Source organism: Boleophthalmus pectinirostris, unplaced genomic scaffold (assembly GCF_026225935.1).
Source record: "Boleophthalmus pectinirostris isolate CB_2022bp ecotype Guang Dong unplaced genomic scaffold, ASM2622593v1 HiC_scaffold_16, whole genome shotgun sequence".
Classification (NCBI taxonomy): Eukaryota; Metazoa; Chordata; class Actinopteri; order Gobiiformes; family Gobiidae; genus Boleophthalmus; species Boleophthalmus pectinirostris.
In genome coordinates, this window is record NW_026571095.1 from 30,746,507 (window position 1) to 30,766,185 (window position 19,679).

General features: G+C 41.4%; 1 protein-coding gene and 1 long non-coding RNA gene across 2 annotated transcripts in view; one reads left to right on the forward strand and one right to left on the reverse strand.

Annotated features, from left to right (window-relative positions):
- Nucleotides 1–5,194: 5,194 nt before the first annotated feature.
- Nucleotides 5,195–19,679, reverse strand: part of LOC110166132 (cadherin-12-like) — a 110,307-nt gene continuing 95,822 nt past the window's right edge. The window contains exon 12 of the mRNA XM_055151378.1: nt 5,195–5,808. Within this exon, the coding sequence (XP_055007353.1) occupies nt 5,195–5,808 (614 nt within the window). The remainder of the gene's footprint in view (nt 5,809–19,679) is intronic.
- Nucleotides 11,853–13,361, forward strand: LOC129408321 (uncharacterized). The gene is made up of 3 exons (XR_008631881.1): nt 11,853–12,025; nt 12,710–12,859; nt 13,246–13,361. It is a non-coding gene; the product is annotated as an uncharacterized LOC129408321 (long non-coding RNA).

The window sequence follows — 19,679 nt, forward strand, 5'->3', positions numbered from 1 at the left end:
CAAAATGCAATAGACGGTTCACAAAAACCCCGGAAGTGCAAGTTCGGGCACCAGCCAATCAGCAAAGAGCCATATATTCAGTGTTGTCAACGATTCCCAAGATCGAGGATTTAAAGCCAGAACAAAGAGAATGTTTGGTGAATTTCATCAAGGGGAAAGACGTTATTGCCCTTCTTCCTACGGGATTTGGGAAAAGTTTAATATACCAGTTAATTCCATTAGCGGCGAATTACGTACTTCATGACCAAATAGCAGCGATTGGTTAGAAGATAAATACCTGCCTACCGTGGAGTGAACAAATTCTAACGCTGCGAGGTCAGACGGTTTCTACGAAGTGAATTGAAGTGAAACCGGCTGATGAATCAGGCTACCGCGTAACATCCCAGGCAAATCAGTAACATCAGCATGGAGACAAGCAGATGATAGACCCTCCACCAGAAAAGTTGCTCTGTGCACCTTTAATTCACTGTTCCTTAATTTGAAAGTGTTTTTACCTTTCCCCTTACATGTGTCTGTTTTCGTGATGGTGTATTTTGTGCATGTTTTATGAAGTAGTAGGACACGTGACCATACACCGCTACATTAAGCCTCGCAAAAGAACAATATTCTCTGTAACTGTCATTTCCAAAGTTTGTACAAAAGTAGACTATCCCAAAAATTGTCCCGGTGCTCAGTGCTGTCGTCGCAGGCGGCTGTGTGTCCATTATGCTGGCGAGCGTCTTGAACGGTTGTCCCCAGTCTCCTAAGGAGCTAAAATCACCCATGTCCTCCATCACCCATGATTCCTCGATGGAACTCAGCGACCACTGCCTTAATACATGAAGCACTGTTGGACATTTTATAAAAAAACGAAATCCATGGTGTGATATTATACATGGCCACTCACCAGATTGACTGCTCCTACCAATGTTCACGAGATGGTCCACCACCCACACCCTCACCCTGATGCGACACTTCACTGGACGTCATGATCACCAGTGGTAAAAACTGTTGTTGTGCAAGGCATGTCACCCACATTGCTTCGTATGACTGCGGTGTGCATGCGAGTGTTGGTTTTGCCATGCAGGCTCCTTGTCCTAACTCTTCCCAAACTCCACAGACTCTTCAGACCATCCTTGTCGTGGTGGACAGTGATGCAGCGCTACATACAGTTTCTGTATAAAAGAATGAGAACACCACACATCAATTATTTGAGACGGGTGCACTGCAGAAGAGGGAGCAGCCCAATAACAGAGAAAAATCCCGCATATAAATAAAATACAAGTAGAGTAGAGTAGAGTATCTGAACACATATAGACATTGTGTATATTCACCCAACTATGTACTGAAAACAATGTGTATATGTATTAAGATGCTCTTCTATTTTATTTATTGTTATTGCACTATATGTTGATTGCCTTTGTATTTTGAATTATGTTTTTGTTATGGCTGATGAAGACCTAGTGCTGAAATGTACTGTATGTCCTAATAAATCTCACATTTTTCAATTTAGACGGTATGCGGGATTTTTCTCTACATACAGTTTCTTTAAAATTCTAGGAACCGTTTTGGAGCCTGCCACCCGTGACAAGAGCATTATGAAAGAACTGACGCAAATGAAGATCTTTTAGAGGTATTTTTTATTAAATTCCATGAAAATGTGTAAACGTGTAGAACCTCAGGCACTTTGAGGAGCTGACAGCGTTACCTTCCATGTGATCTACAAGTCCTGCCTCTCTCTAAAGCTCTCACCAACACAGCCTACAAAAATATACTCACCCTACTGCTCCATGTAACTGTGTATGGTCACCGCTCATGGAGGTTTTGTACTCACGGGTTTCAGGATCAGAATTATTAATAAATTAGAACAGCTGCCATAGTGATTATCAATTTAAAATAACATCTCTTGAATAGAAAAAAAGTCCTGAAAATGTTACATTGATAGGTGACATATTGAGGACTCTTCCCATTCGATATATATATATATATATATATATATATATATATATATATATACTTTTTTTTTTTCTTTTTTGTTAGTTGCTATGACAAGTTTGCAAGATTTTTTCTGCATTTGACCCATTCTCAACATATGACAAGTTAGACTACACCTTTGGCTTTACTGGTTTGACCATTTTGCCAATAATGTTATATAATATCTCTTCTAATGTACACAAGAGTTATTATGTGACTACACCTTTATTTTGTAATTATAATGTTTAAACTGTCAGAAACTTAGGTTGCGTTTACATTGAAACCTAATCACCGTATCACCATTTCTGAAACGATTTGCGTCCAAACATGATCCACACAGTAGCGCAAAACAACCAGAAATGCTGGTCACATGACTAGGCTGGCGTCACGACGTCACATGGACGGTAAAAACAAGGAAATGGAGCACCGTGTTTGAAGTTGCAGCAGCCAATATCGAGCCGAGGAAGATGGCAAACATGAAAACAGTCTTTTCTACTCGAAAGTAATTCTGTAGTTTCCCGTTTGTCTCTGGTTTGTTTAAACTGTTTTCCACAATAGCGTCACATGACCGATGTCATGAACCCAGTGATCAGGATTGTTCAAGTCACAGTGACGTGGTCCAATAAATTGGTCTTCATTTTTTATTTGGTCTTTGGATATTTTATGTTATTAGGTTCTTTTTCATACCTGACAGTTTTGACTGCTCACTAGCAGTCTTCCTCAGAGTGGTCACGTGATGTTGCTGTGACATGTTCGGTCAGCTGACTTATACAGGTTTTGGCAATGTTTTCTTACCGGTCGAGGCAGGACGACAGCACCATCTACAGTCCCACTTCGTCAGGCAATCAAAATATGGAAACATGCCCACAGGACTATAAACCGGGATGAGGGGGCTTTTTTACTCTCACACACCTGGGATACTGTCCTGAGGAACTTGGACTGCAGATGGCGCTGTCGTCCTACCTCCACCGGTAGGAAGACAGCGCCAAAACCCGTTTAATTCAGCTGAGCGAACACGTCACAGCAACATTACTTGACCACTCTGAGAAAGACCGCTAGTAAGGAGTCGAAACTGTCAGGTATGAAACACAAACCCCCAGTGGTCCAGTAAAGACGGCAACTAGAGCTCCTACGTCAGCGTATCAGCGTTTTCAGGCGTTCACACAGTGCCGGATCAGATCATACTCAGATGAATTTTTGGGAGCTGGCGGCACCAGATCGTTCCGTCTCGTTCTGAAGCCGTTTTCCATCGGATTAGTGTGGATGAACACTGCATCCACAACGAAAATGACTTGAATAGCATTTTGTGTTGATGACATACCGGTTGATAAGTGGAAATTCTTTACAGAAATCCGCTACTTGCTGTAATTTTCAAGTTTTCTTCAGAAATAGCCACATGACTGTTGTAAAACTATGACATTTGCCACAGGTACTACTCCACCAAATGAAGTAATATTTGACAGAAAAGCTGTCAAATTCACTTAAAATCTGTCAGGAGCAGTGGGCAAATGTGAAATAGTAAGGAACCTGATTGTGACGTCCTCGTATCCTGCTTGAGTATTCAGTTTCTCGGCCGAAAAGCTTGTAAAGCACAAATTCAAATGTGAGCCCTTTGAAATAGAAAAAGCCATCTGAGGATTAAGTTTTCACACTCTCTTTAAATCCTTCAATGTTATTACAGCCAGATACGGATTCTGATTAAATTCATATTTACCCCTCCAGCTAAGGTCGTCCTGACCAAGACCGGCTCAAGATTGAATCCCACTCTTGATATACACATCACTGGTAGCGTGTGCAGATATACAGACCCACAGGTTGGAGATTCGATTCCAGCGTCTGCAAATGAATGTCGTTGTGTCCTTGGGCAAGACACTTAACCCGATGTGAATGTAAATGTGACGTTACCAAAAATCTGGAGATCTAGAGGTGGGTTCCACTGCTCCTGACAGGTGGCCCCAGTGGCTTTGTGGGATGGGTCAAATGCAGAGGACACATTTCACAATGGGGGGCAGTGAAGTGTACTTCAACATTTTTCACAATATAGTTTTGGAAAGGATGTCTCATGCAACTTTAAGTAGTTTTCCTATTTGTTTGGCTTCTCCATTTTCAATTTCAGTGTTTTTGGTCAGTTAATTTTCCTTAGTTTGTCCCTTAATTTGTTCCATAAAAGTTATTTTTTTAAAGTGAGTTTGATAGAGGGTCTGTCACCTGCTGGACTCGATTTTTCATGAAATGTTCTTCAGTATGGCATTTCATTTACAAGCAGGTCACATCGCCAGGCTAAGTTACAGGTCAGATCTGTGGAGGTGTGGGTTCAGTCGTATAATGTATGTTTTTGTGGCAGTTTTGAGAAACAAAAAAGTAAACCTATAACTGAATAAATACCAGGGGTGTAATGGTACATGTATTCGTGCCGGACCTACTGAAACGGTTTAGCAAACCATACCCGCAGCCTCTGTCCCTAACGAAAGTTTATTTTCAAATGCTGGGGACATTGTAACTGCAGCAGATCTGCTCTTACTGCACACAGTGTGGACAAGTTGTAATTTTTAGGCCAAAATGTGACGATTGAGTAAAACTTTATGCTGGAACTGTTTACTTAGTGCATTACTTTTTGAAAAGTTTTGTTTATTGTTTACAAGGAATACTTTTTTTTTATTTTATTTTTTTTATAATATTTCATACATTTGTTGCTTATTTGAGAATTTAACTTTACCAAGCAGCACTTACTGCATTTGCATTTATTTTATTTTCTGATTTATATAATGTTAAAACAAATTATTGGTTTAATAAACATGCAAATGGTTTTGCTTTTTGTTCCTGTACTGTACTGAAAATGAACCGAACTGTGACCTCAGAACTGAGGTACGTACCAAACCATGATTTTTGTACCGTTACACCCCTAATAAATACAATATATATTTGGTTACTGTTGTACTGTGGAACATCCCAGGCAAGGCAATAACATCAGCATGGAGAGAAGCAGGTGACGGACCCTCCACCAGAAAAGTTGCTCAGTGCACCTTTAACTCATTGGTTCCTTAATTTAAAAGTGTTTTTAACTTTTGCCCTACATGTGTCTGTTTTCGTGCTGGTGTATCTCGTCTATGTTTTATGAAGTAGGACATGTGACCATACACCGCTACATTAAGCCTTGCAAAAGAGCAATATTCTCTGTAACATTTCCAAAGTTTGTACAAAAGTAAACTATCCCAAAAATTGTCCCGGTGCTCAGTTCCTCTCAGCTGTCTGTCGTCTCAGGCGGCTGTGTGTCCATTATGCTGGCGAGTGTCTTGAACGGTTGTCCCCAGTCTCCTAGGGAGCTAAAATCACCCATGTCCTCCATCACCCATGATTCCTCGATGGAACTCAGCGACCCCGCCTCTGATCCCTCCCCTTCATACGCGTAGGTCGCCAGCGAATCGTACGCCGGCGCCGCGTGTTGCCCCTCCCCCAGTCTCTGCTCGATAAAACTCCTGATTATCTCCGCGTCGTCCCCGGTGGCGGCTTTTCCTCTCCGAAGAGTCGCATTTTTGCCGGCTGCTAGGATGGCGTTAGCGGCGTGACAGTGGATGTCGGGGGAGCGGATGATTTCGTTGTCGCGGGTGGACAGGTGCAGCAGGACGCCCTCGCCGTAGCAGGGGCGGTCCTTCCGGGAGGTGGAGGCGGAGCTCTGGATGCTGGTGCGCTGTGATTGGCTGGTGCGGAGCGTGCCCATGTCGTAGGCGTGCGTGTCCTGCTCGCCCCCGCCCTCATCGTCGTAGTGGATGACGTTGTCTCGGATGTCCTCTTTAGACGTCATGAGCGCTTCCTTCTGTTTGTGTCGCCGCTGACCCATGTACAGACCAGACATCACTGCAAAACACAACACACAACTATGAGTTATAGATACAGTGACCGCACTTACCCCAGCCCAGAAGGAAATGAGTTTCCTCCGCAGGGTGGCTGAGCGCTCCTTTAAAGACAGGGTGAAGAGCTCAGTCACACGGGAGGAGCTCGGAGTAGAGCCGCTGCTCCTCCACATCAAGAGGAACCATTTGACATGGCTCCGGCATCTGTTCCGGATGCCTCCTGGGAACCTCCCTCGGGAGGTGTGTCCCACTGGAAGGAGGCCCCGGGGAAGACCCAGGACACTTTGGAGGGACTATGTCTCTCGGCTGGCCTGGGAACGACTCGGGGTCCCCCTGGAGGAGTTGGAGGATGGGTCTAGGGTGAAGGAAGTCTGGGAGTCCCTGCTCAGACTGCTGCCCCTGCGACACGGCCCCAGATAAGCAGAAGAAAATGGATGGATGGGTGACCGCTCTTAAACACTGTAAACCCAAATGTTCAAACTAATTGAATAGATTAAATTGTGTAGACCCAAAGTTTTAGAAATAGTTCTAGTTGCTGTAACATACTTTTCTTTTTGAGTAATTTTTAACTTGTTTTATTATTATCAAAGGGAACTCTTGTGGGTATAAGTGAGCATAACTCAAAAACATAGATGAGGTACAACTTAGTAGAATTAAACTTTGGGAATGATAAAGAGTTCTGTTATTTCTATTGTTTCAAATAGGGATGATTTAAAATCTACTCAAGTATTATGACACTACTGGTTTGAGACACTAGGATTAAACTTCTGGGCTGTCCAGGAGTCAAACCTTAGTGCTGTGAGGAAAGTGCCAGCCTCTTAGCCACCTGTTCAGCCATTACAACAATAACTCATGTCTTTACCAATGGGTACAAGGGTGCAATGTAAAGATATAACATACCATGTCACTACCACATGTGAACAAAACATAACACAAATCCTCCAGCGTGCAGTGGCATAATTCCTCCTGAAACAGGTGTTATCTTTGTGTGTCGTCCCAGCCCTGTCTGTTTGTGCATAATCAGCTCCAGTTAAAGGGCAGCAGTGACAGCAGGTCAGAGTTTGGCATTTCCTTGAACAAATCACTGCACTGGTTGGATCAGGGGTTTGAGATCATAATAAAACGCTTCATTTTTTTTTCAATTCAGTTCAAATCAAATCAAAGAACTTCATTTTTCCTGTTAAGGAACTTCATTTGTGTGGCACATTCACTGCATACATACAAATGAGGCTCACTGATACCACTGATTAAAAGAGATTCACATAAAACAGCAGCGGATTCAAATGGAAGATGTTTTACTACAGCCTCTGAGCAGCCAGAACCCAGTCTCCATCACAGAGACAAGGCTTAGACTATATTTACACTGAATTGAAACCACATAGCACAGTGTCACCATATCGGAAATGACCTGCGTCCAGACACGTCATTTCTGTGTCCGCAAGCCTTCCTTATCCACACAGCGTTGTACATATTTGTTTATGTTTTACAGAAACAAAACTTAAAACCACATGGCAAATTTGCATAAACTAAGCACCCAGAAAACAACTCACTATTGTGCACTGATGTGGTTCAGCTTCTGTCGGACTAAAGGACACGACTCAGTGGAATATGAGTGTTCTTTCTATGACAGAGGGGTGTTCTGCTGATGGTGAGTCTGTTCTGTGCTTCTATCACATTGGAGATAGTTCATGTTAAACTTTTCAGAGATTATACGTCTGCAGGTCGTACACAAAGACTGTATATATGATTGGACATATATTCTCTTAGTGTTTTGACGGTGAATTACTTCGTGGCGCATAGAACTACATTATCAGTGTTTTCAGGCGTCCACACAGTGCCAGATCAGATCCGTACTCAAATTAAATCATGGGAGCTGGTGGCACCAGATCGTTCCGTCTCTTGAGGTGTTTTCTGTTGGATTAGTGTGGACGAACACGGCAGCCACAACGAAAATGACTCAAATACGTACTAGTGTGGATGGGGCCTTAGGTTCATCTGTTCAAAGTCGTGAACAGTGGCTCAGGTGGTCGGTTGTCTAATAACCAGAAGGTTGGCAGTTAAAATCCCAGTCTGACTGGTTTATACCAACAATAACTACAAATTCTACTCACCTCTCAAACCCCCGCTGACCCCCATGTGCCTTGCGTAATGTGCTTTTAACACTATTTACCATTTATACTAGACCCACATAAGAAGCAGCCTATGCTCTGCACTTTACCATCTGCTGCTTTTATTACTGCTGCTAATACTGATCTATCTTGACTGCACTTTACTGTACACTAGTGTTTTAGCTTAATTTATTTGTTTATGGTTACTGTAGTGGTTAGAGATAATGTTATTTTTTGTTGTGTCTGTGCACATAAAATGTAGTCGTGTCCTGTATGCACTTTAATGTTTGCTCTATCTTGTCTAAACACGGGACAGAGAAACATAATTTTGATTCCTTTGTATGTCTAGTACATGTGAAGAAATTGACAATAAAGCTAACTTTGAACTTTGAACTCTTGGCATTGCATAGAGCTCCTTTAAAGTGGGACATGTGAGGAACAGTGTGATTGATCTAACAGGTATCCACGTGTTCGTATCAGTAATACCTGTCTGTGATCAGGACAGTCCTGTGTGATGTCACGCAGTACTTTAAACTACAGTGACACACTACAGTGTTTTTTAGGTGTTAACATCATAACATGGCTGAAGCTCACAAGAGTTACTTTTGCCTAATATTCAGTAGGACCTTTAATACAAAATATCCACTGAAGTTATAGGAATTCATCTCTCAAAACATAAACAACATGGGTAGCAAGAGCTAATTAGTTATATTATTTGTTTTTGTTTTTTTTTTTCCTTTATTAATGTGAAATTTAGGCCCTGTCCACACTTGTACATATTCGAGTCGTTTACATTGTGGATGCAGTGTTCATCCACAATTATCTGATTGAAAACAGCTCTAGAGACGGAACGATCTGGTGCCTCCAGCTCCCACGAATTCATCTGAGTATGGATCTGATCTGGCACTGTGTGGATGCCTGGAAATGTTGATACGCTGATGTAGGTCTGTGCGCCGCAAAATAATTCACAGCCAAAATGCTAAGACGCTAGAATGCATGTCCATTCATATAAATGGTCTGTGTGTACGACCTGCAGACGTATAATCTCTGAAAAGTTTAACATGAACCATCTCCAACACAATAGAAGCACAGAACAGACTCACCATCAGCAGAACCTCCCTCTGTCACAGAAAGAACACACATATTCCACTAGAGTCGTGTCCTTTAATCAATAAGAGCAAGCGAGTTGTTTTTTGAGCACCCAATTCATGCAAACTAGCCATGCGGTTTTAAGTTTCATTTCTATAAAACATAAACAAATATGTACAAAGCTGTGTGGATAGGGAAGGCTTGTGGAAACAACGTGTCTGGACGCAGATCGTTTCCGATACGGTGATACGCGGACTCGTTTCAGTGTAAACATAGTCTAACTTAACTTTAAAAGTTCACAGTGTAACTTTTCTGACTGAAGGTACACTACCTGCTTGGGGATGCTAATGCTTTGCCTCCGGTCAGATCTCTGAAGAGGCAAGCCAAGTATCAATTGCGTGTTTACATTAGTATGGGGGTTAAAAATCCTATCTATTGCAAAATTGACTCTTGTGAGTTTTAAGCCATGTTATAATGTCGTTACCTCATCAAAAACAGACCTGGAGTTGTGTTTTGTTTCAGTCACACATTTGAGTAACTCTGTATTATTAGTCTGTCTACATCTCCGAAGCTCAAAGATGATGAGGAAACCACATTATAACATAGACTAGGACTAAAAAACAGCGTAATATGGGCTCTTAAATCCATCTTTCATGTCTTCTTTTGCGTAGTTCAAAAGTGTAATTCTAGTGTAGAGGATAGTACGTGACTCTGCTCCTCCTGCACACGTCTCCGTAGGTCAGGCTGACATGAAGCTTTCCCATTATGCTGTTAGATCAGACCTGTTATTTGTACTCTCGCTGTGAGCTGAGGGGCTGGAGCGTTTACAGCTACTCTTGTACACGAGCACCTCCTCCTGCTTCATCTGCCCTCACCTCTGCTCAATAAACTAAAGGAACATTGTGAGTCTATTTAAGAAGTGTGGGTTCGTGCGTTAGAAGCCTGTTCGCGTTATTACGAAAAGACAAAAAGCCGCTCTGCTCTCTCAGAGTTGTGAAAAGCATTTATCCTGGTAAATCTTTCTTTTTTTTTTTTTTTTTTATTTAATAAGGACAGTGCATATTAATGAGCATCTACAACACTGCAAAATATATGTAAATATGCCAGATTATAGCAAGAATACTCATTTCCATCTGTAGTCCCTCGGCAGGTGACACCACAAATTTAACAGAGAGAAAACAACAATAACAAGTGACATTTCTAAACTAAAAATGTCCACAAGTCTGTTTTTTCCTTTAGTCGCTGTTTCAAAAGGGATTTGAAAGTGGCAAGTGTTGGAGTCTCTCTTAGGCTACGTTCAGACTGCAGGGCTTAACGCTCAATTCCGATTTTTTTGTGAAATCCGATGTTTTTGCGAGGTCGTTCACATTTACAATTAAATGCGACTTGTCTGTGACTCCAGTGTGAACGGTAAACGGCCCGAAAGTGTCCCGCATGCGCACTGGAGACACGATGACGCCAACCCCATGCGTCAACCGCAGCGAACGTGCTCTGTGTTTACGGAAGTTGTCCGAACATGGACGCGAGCATTGAGCACCTGGAGATTTTACAGTTCCGGTTTCCGCCTGCTTCAGCGCAAAATAGTTACGTTTGTCGCTTGTTGATGACGTGTAGGTCGGATGGATGCGCTTTGGCTGTTCAAACTGAAGTCGCATGTCAAAAGATCGGATATGTATCGGTTTCAGGAGCACATATCCAAGTGGCCTGGGTCGCATTTGAAAAATTCAGATCTGTGCCGTTCAGACTGTCATTAAAAGATCGGATACAGGTCACATAGAAGCCAAAAAATCGGATTTAGGTCACTTCAGGCTGCAGTCTGAACGCAGCCTTATTGGAGTCTTAATCCTATTTATTTCTCTGATTTGTTTTTATCATATGAACCCTCTCGAACTCTCAGGTAGTCGTCTTTTAACTGTCCCAAAAGTCCAAACTAAAACTCACGGTTAATCGTCATTGAGTTTTACGGCCCCCGTTTGTGAAACAGTCAACCTGAGGATCTGAGGTCCGCTGCGAGCTTTCATATCTTTAAAAGTAAACTCAAAACATATCTTTTTTATTTAGCTCTTAATTGAAACTTTTACTTGTTTTAACTTATTACTATTGTTGTTATTATTATATTTGTTTTAAATTAAATTATCATTACTATTTTACTTCGTCTCCATCAGATCTTAGCCCTCCATTTTTATTTTTACTCTAACCTTTAGGAGCTTTATGTTTGTTTTATGCTTCTGTTTAAATTGTTGTAGAAATGGATGAAACACTGGGGTGGGGGGGTTGCTGTTGTTTTTAATTATTGTAATTTTTCTGTTGCATGTTAAGTACTTTGGGGTAGGACTCTATAAGTTTTTTAAACTTCATCCTACTCCTTTTGAGCACCAGGTCCCAAATATGGTCACGTACATATCACTGTTTTTGTTATTGTTTTTGAATTTTGTTGTACCTGGCTCAAACACATAAATAAATGAAATGAAATGAAGTACTTTGTGCGACAAGTCCAATGTATGAAAAGTGCTATACAAATAAAGTTTGACTGATTGATAATGGGAGACTGACTGAGGGCACACATTGTCCGAATGTGGTGCGTCTGTCGTGGTTCATGTTTTGAAGTTGTTGTTTTTGCTTATTTTGATATATTTTTCCTGTGGTGTGCCTTTTAGTGTTTTATTTTGACATTTGTCCTGTCAGCTTGTAGTTTTGAGTTTTACTTCCCGTCTTGATTGTTTGCCCCGCCCTAATGTGTTTCACCTGTGTCTATGTGCTCTTATACCCTGGCTGTGTCCCAATTCGAGGGCTCAGCCTCCGAAGGCTGGTTTTAAGGCCGCATACGTCACTTCCGGTGAAGAAGGCCTGTCCCATTTCATTTTTATGTCATGCAGCCTTCAAATGCAGCCCTAAAACCGGCCTCGTTTCCATGGAAATGGGGCCGCGAACGGAGGACACATCCGAGTATCCTTCGCAGCCTTCAGTATCCCAGCATGCACCGCGCGGCGGCAGTCAGATGTTCGAAAACACGGAGAAAAACATGTGAGTAACACTTTTAACTTTAGGAAATCATTACTAACACAACTGTAAACGTAAAATACGACCATTAAGTCCCACAAAACTGTCAAATAAGTTTGTTTTAACTGCGTGAACGCGGAGTTTTGAGCTAAAGTTTGCCTAGTAATGTGCAGCTAATGCGATGAAAAGTCCGCTCAAACTTTCATATTTGGACACATTTCCATCAAACACTCATCATGTTTTTACTGTTAGGGGAAAAGAAGCTCACAGAGTGATTTAAAGAAGCTACGAGGAGAAAACTCCACGTTTTCACGGACAGTGTAAACATGTAAACAGTTGGTCAGTGTAGCTCGGAGTTAAGATGAAAACACACATTATTTCATACATTCAACTGAAAAAAGACTCAGTCTGACTCTATCAAAGCTCATATTTACTTGTAAATCACATAATATATGCCTCCAACGTGTGCATTTCATTCAGGAATACATTATCTGCTTTTAACAATCCGTGCATGTTTGTAAAGTGAAGAGTAAATAATCCTGCCTGGACAGGTCAGATTTATGATGGACATTTTAACAGATTTGTGCAGACACTGGTGTAGATACGACTGGTGTAGATACGACCTGACTGTGTCTGTTAGGTCTGTCACATCTAATGTTATAACAATGAGAAATCTGTTTTACATGAATTTTCTTTTCTCATCTGCAGCCTCCTGTATGAGGACACGGCACACTGCAGGGGCCACAGAACTGTTGGCTGACAAGATGCTTGTGATTCATAAAATGGGTCAAATGCAGATGACAAAGTAAAGCCAACACTGAGCTGGAGGTGCTGACCCAGACTCCTGCCAACGATTAGGTATGGGGCATGTACATTGAAAATTGTACTAATAAGAGCTGCAAATGATCATGCTCATGTTGAAATTATGATTTAAATTTGTGAAAATATGCATTTCTCAAATGTGTGGGATTCCTCTATTCATTTAGCTGTTTCAGATATAAACTGCCTTGAATCTGGATGTACATCAAAGTTTAAGTTCAACGTTAAAATAGTTTATTGGTCAAATTCTTCATACGAAAAACATATAAAGAATCGAAATTGTTTTTCTCACTCCCTTGCGTATAAATAAATAATAATAAATGTAAATAGTGCGGAGGGAGTCCAGGTGTTCTTTGGGGCTGCATGCTCTTTGAAACTTATTTTCCTCTAATAGTTTTGTGTTCTTAATGTGTGTGTCATTACAGGTTTTCACTCTACAGGACAGAACTTTGAATCAATCAGACGCAACAACCATTCTGCTCTTCCTCCTCCAGAAGACGAGAGACCCATCACACTGAGTGGTCCAAGTCCACTGTCCATGTCTCCACTGTCCATGTCTTGTCCATTCCACTGTCCATGTCTCCACTGTCCATGTCTCCACTGTCCATGTCTCCACTGTCCATGTCTCCACTGTCCATGTCTCCACTGTCCATGTCTCCAATGTCCATTTTTGTCCATGTCTCATGTCATGTCTCCAGTCCATGTCTCCACTGTCCATGTCTCCACTGTCCATGTCTCCACTGTCCACTGTCCCACTGTCCATGTCCAATGTCCATGTCTCCATGTCATGTCTCATGTCCATGTCTCCACTGTCCATGTCTCCACTGTCTGTCCATGTCATGTCTCCAATGTCCATGTCTCATGTCCATGTCTCCAATGTCTCATGTCCATGTCCAGAGTCTCATATGATCTGAACAAGTGTGTGAGACAGAAATGAAAACATCTGCTCATAAGTGTTTCTGAATGTTTTTCAGCCTGTACTGACATTTGATTTATGGCGAAATGTGCCATTTATTTGGTGTCTCTTTTGATAGTAACTAATTACATGTACTATAAGAATGTACTATTGTACTGCAGATAAGTTGTGGTATTCCACATGACCATATCTGGCAAAGATAATTTGTTCATTTTTGATTGTCACTTGCTTCAGCAAAAAGGGAACACAATGAGATTTACTGACATACAGCTGTTTTGTACTAAACTTGTTAATGCAGAGTGTGTGTAATGGGTTTAATATTTGACTTCATATTATGATAAAGTATTTCCAGAAGTTCCTTGGATTGTTTAATAAATCATCTTTTCTCAGGAGAGATGTCTTTCTTTCTTTACAAACTGACTGTATAAATGTAATCCCTGGTCAATATAAAAATCCTTAATAATGTTTAGTAATGCATATCTCATCACAGTTTTTTTTTTTTATTTTAAGATAATTTAGTCTATTTAAAATGTATCCCTTAAATATAGCCGTTTTGTTTTGCAAAAGTTAAACATACATTTTCGGTTTTGGCCATAAGATTTGGATGCGAATTATTAAAATAATTTGGTCACAAAATCCGACAGTTTGTTGACCTGTGCGTCTTTTTACTGATCCGTGTGTGGAATCTGCGCGGAGCGTGTTAGCATTAGCATTAGCGCTAGCAGCGTCCCTCGGTTGCTAGGCGACAGGGGAGCGGCTCCGAGGTCTAGACCTGTCCCATTTCCGCAACGGCCTGGCGGTCCGCGGAGGCCAGTTCAAGGGCTGCAGCCTTCGCGGCCGACGAAGGACCCAGCCTTCACAGCCTTCGGAGGCTGCAGCCCTCGAATTGGGACACAGCCCCTGTGTTCTCATCTGCCCTTTGTTGATCCCATTGTCTTTGTCCGAGTTTCTCCGTGTCTCTTGTCATGGCAATTTACTCTTAAGTTTTGGATTTTTTTGAATTTGTCATTAAATATTTTGAAGCAGTCCTGCGTTTTGGGTCCTCCCTCTGTTTCCACGTGACAGCGTCGGTATGGGAGCTCGCAGTTCCCCCGAGCTGTGGCCCTAGTTCCCATCCCACGGACTGTCTTTGTTCTTAATAAAATCCTGTAACAGAGGGGGGCAAGTCCATACAAGACTTTATATACAAGACATCCATATTTAAAATCAACAAAAACATTAAAATGAAGCAGGTTGTACTTATCTAAAATAGTGCAGTGGTGAAATGAGAGTGGTTTCTTGTCCAATATTTTTTTAAAAACTGATTCGAAGGGTTTGAGTTTTTTGCCAGCAGCGAGTGACCGTGTGGTTATGCAGTCCTCTATATGAGACAGAATCATGGAGTGTAAAAACATTCATGCCACATATAGAGTCATAAAAGATCTTACTTATCTAAAATTCACTAAGTTAAAAAGAACAGTTTTTGTGAGGCGCTTAATGTGTTTCTTAAATGTCAATGTCGGGTCCAACGTCAGTCTCAGGTATTTAAACTCTTTGACGAGGATGAGGTCCAATCCGTCCAGAAAGACATTGTTGTTTTGCTGAACGTCCTGCAGACAGTTTTGCATGTTTGAGGTAAGTGAGGAATAACTTGGAACCACAGCAAACACTTAAAATCATCTATATCTGTTTTTCATGTTTAAAATCAGGTACAGCCCTTTTAAACCCTTTGTTTTTTTTTCCCACACAGAGCGGATAAAGGTCAGCGGAGCTTTTTCCACCTGGCCTGCTTCACGCTCCCAGCATCAGCGCTCCTACCTGCTCCTGCCTGCTCCTGTCTGTTTCGGTCTGCTCATCTCTACATGTTTGCACAATGGTCCTCTCAGTGCTGCCCAACTCCAGGTCTGTTTGTGATGAGGAAACATTCTAACATAGATCTGAAAATAGCGTACTAAAGAGTTTGAAACATGAGAAATCAATGGAGTCTTTTCTTTTCAACCAAATGTAAAATAATGATCTACCAAGGTTATATTTAAACACTAAATGCAGCTTCTTTGTCTTTTTTTTTTACCTGCATCTGTCCACTCCTGTCTCCTGCCTGCCCTGAACGAGTGTTTCTGCAGCTAGAGTTGAGAAATGCTCGCTTGGTTGTCCAAAAAGACGTGATAAATCAGCAAAGGTCAGTGCACTTCAGGATCTCTTTTATTGCTGGTTCAATTACTGTTTTTCATTGTTTAAAATTTGAGTAATACTAATTGTTCAGAGACACACGATCACTCAGTCAACCATTAAAATATCCTCATTAGTGTTCAATACTGGTCAAATCCACATTTATTTTGTGATTTATGAATAATGTCTATTGACTTGGGTCATGAAGGTTTGTGACTTTTAAAATATGGGTCCCCAGAAAAAAAAAAAACAAGTTTTCGAAACATTGATCTAGGTCCCCTGCTTCTCTGTTGTTGTTGTTTTTTGTTTTCTTTTTGCAAACTGGGTGCACAGGGGCATCTATTTCAGATTAATAAAACCAGGACCAATATAAATGAATGAAGATTCACCTGTATATGCACTTGTGTTGTCAAGACCACAAGGTCCTGAGACGAGACAAGACGGAGACCTCTGAGGGTCGAAGCTGAGACAAGACTGAGACTTTTAAAGATCGAGACCGAGACAAGACCGAGACCACGGCCCATCGAGACCAAATCGAGACCATGTTTGTCATTTTCTACATTTCTTTTTATTTTACAGTTATTTTGGCACATATATATCAATGTTTTTTTATAAATCTATCCCCATTTAATTTGATAAATGTTAATTTAGGCATAAAATAAGCTAAGCAAACTGTACTACACACCTTTATATGATGACGGTCTGAACAGAAGACGCAAAAGTGATGTTGCATCTTCACTTTTTATTCCGCGTTTACACAAGAGGAAATCGGGAGGAAATCTGGGTGCATACGGTGACGCAAAAGTGTGTGGAATTTGCGTAAACATGTACGCGACGTGAGCAAATCTGAACAGAGTTTTGCGTCTTGGGCAGTGCAGACGAAAACGCTATGACAGAGTGTACTTTTCCATTTTTCCACTTTCAACTTTTCCACTCTGGAGGGTGGTTTCAGATTTTTGCATTTTTAAGCCCCAAAAACGTTGTCACCGTCTAAAGGAAAAGCACTTCCGATAAAATATTTTGTCCCTCAAACTCTCTGTGTCCCTTTTTTGGACCCTCGCCCACAGTTCGAGAACCCACTTTCACTTTGCAGAAAACTATGTGAGATTTTTACACCTATTTCAGATTCCTAAGTGGAGTTACCTTCTTTTTCTGGTTTTATGGTGGTATTTAGCCTCTGCTCATTTACCAAACTCACATCGTGAAAAACACAGATATATTTGGCATTTTATTAGGCAAACTTCAGCCCACATATCGCGGTAGGCCTGCTGTGCCGACACTGGAGCATTAATTTTGATTACTTTAGCTCCTTGTGTGCTCCTGTCTCCTCCTGTCTGCACCTGTCTGCTCCTGTCCGTTGACCTCTCTACACGTCTGCACAATCAGCACTGGTCCTCTCAGCGCTGCCCCCGGAGGTGAGGTTGGACCCTGCGGATGTTTGAGAACCACTTAAGTCCAGAGCGCTTTGTTTGGATGAACAAGTCACGTCAGATTTGGACTCGGTCTGAACTCTACACTCCACAAAAACAAAGAAACACACGCTCAGGCGGCAGTGGTTTTGTAAATGAGTATTTCTAATTAAAAATGGGCTATTACACTTTGAGGTTTTAATTGTTAACACATCACATACTTAAATCAACAAGTAACATCCCCCCTTCAGCTCCGAAAAGTTGATTTTGCATAATAGTGCCGCTTTAATGACGAAGTGTGAACCTACAGTTGATTGTCTTTTCTTTTCTTAATATTTGCATAATGACTCCCACTCAGGTAAGAGTTCACACCTTAGGGTATTTCAACAAACGTCCTGTAAACAACTGGGGTGTGTTAGTTGCAGTGTCAGCTCCACCCTTCAGACAGATCGACGGACAGACTTTGTTCTTGTTCTTGAGGTGATAAGAACAAGAACAAAGTTCATCTGGGCTCTGACATTTCATACTTCAAAAGATGTTCTGCTGCCGAAAAGCCCCGCCCCCCTCGCTCTAGCTCTATAGCGAGGGTATTTTCGTCCTCCAGTCTGATCCTTTTTTTTTTAATGACCCGCGTTTCGGCTTTTGCAAACTTATCACTGAGATTACGCCAGATTTTTCTACACTGATTTTCTTCCGGGCCTAAAATGTCCACGATCTCCCTCCATGAATTTTGTGCCATTTGGCGTCTTTATAGTGACTGAGCGTCGTGTCGTATAGATGTTTGTATTTTCTCACCATTTCCGCCAGCTGTGACTCAAAAACATCTTATTTTTTCTTGCTCTGCACCGGCGAGAAAGCAGCTCTTGGATCTCACACGTTCGTTGGCTCCAGCAGATAAACCATGGCCACATAAATAACCAATCAGAGCGAAGAACTGCTGAATAAAGTTGTGCTCAGCTGAGGTGTGGAGAACAAGCCGCAAGAACTACCGAACAAGAGCTGATCCAACATGACATCATGAAGTATGACTAGACCTCAATATATCGTACAGTGTAAAAGTACTCTTACTTGAGTAATATTTATATAATACATCATAACAGAATGTTTTCTACTTGAGAGATGGATTCTAAATATGCACACATTCCAAACAAAACACAACTCCAGGTCTGTTTTTGACGAGGAAACAATATAGATCAGAACATAGCGTAATATTAATAACCTTTGAAAGTTTTTAAATCAGCAATAATAATATAACAAATGTATAGATTACAATACTTAGCAGGAACAATGGACAGCAACCTAAGCGGGGAAAAAAATAATAGTACTGACTCAATTAAAATTAATAAAAACTAAAATTATTAAGTATTTTAGAGTTATTGTCAGTAAGAAGAACTTATCAGGACCGTGTCTATTATGATAATTCTATATTATATGTAGCTGTTCTCCAATTACAATTTGCAAGTTTATAAATAATTTAACGTCTGGCTTTATTGTAGTGCCACTGCTCCCAGAGTCCCGATGTGCCTGATTTGTTATGGCTCGTTATGTAAAGCTCCTGTGTGTATTTGCTGTTGATCGCTACAAGCGCCGCTGTTCGCCGCTATCCACAGTTTGGTCGGTTTTGCTGTCAGATGCCCCGGCCGCTCGGCGTCAAGTCTCGTGGATTGAGAAGCGTGTGTTTTGTGATACATTGGCTGGTCACTATTTTAGGTTCATGTATCAGGCTACTAACAAGTAGTGATGGGCAAATGAGACGGAGCTCCGGAGCACGTCTCGTTCTTTATGAAACAAATTGCTCCGAAGCACTGCCTCGGAGCTCGTCTCGCAGGAGCCGCTCACGTGACCGAAGTGTCGGTCCCTCCCCCTACTGCTTCGCTCTGCGTGTCGATCGCTTCAGTGTATCGAAGCGTTTCATTGGCTCAGCGAATGTTCCGCTCTGCGATTGGTTCATAGTGCTTCAGAGTGTTCAGCGCACTTCCGTGGTTTGACAAGCGCTACAGTAAACAAGATGCACCAATATTTCTTACAAATGTTGGGTAGTGAGGAGTATTGTGTGACGTTAGTGGTGATTTTGGCGACTTTTGGCATTTGTTTCATTTTCAGTGGCATCTACAAGTGGAAAAAAGTGATCCATGGTTTGGGATCACTTTGATCTAATTCCACCTCTTTATGTTGCTCTTTACATATTATTTTAAATCATTATTATTGTTGTTGTTAGGTACGGTGTATGCTCTGCACACAAGTATTATCTTATTGTTAAATTTGTCCGCTAGAGGTCAGTGTTTCTCCAAGGCCTCAGACACGTTGAACCATTTGAGACAATATTGTGACTGAGGTGTCGATGCTTCACGAGGCTCCATTCTCCCATCACTACTAACAAGTGAAA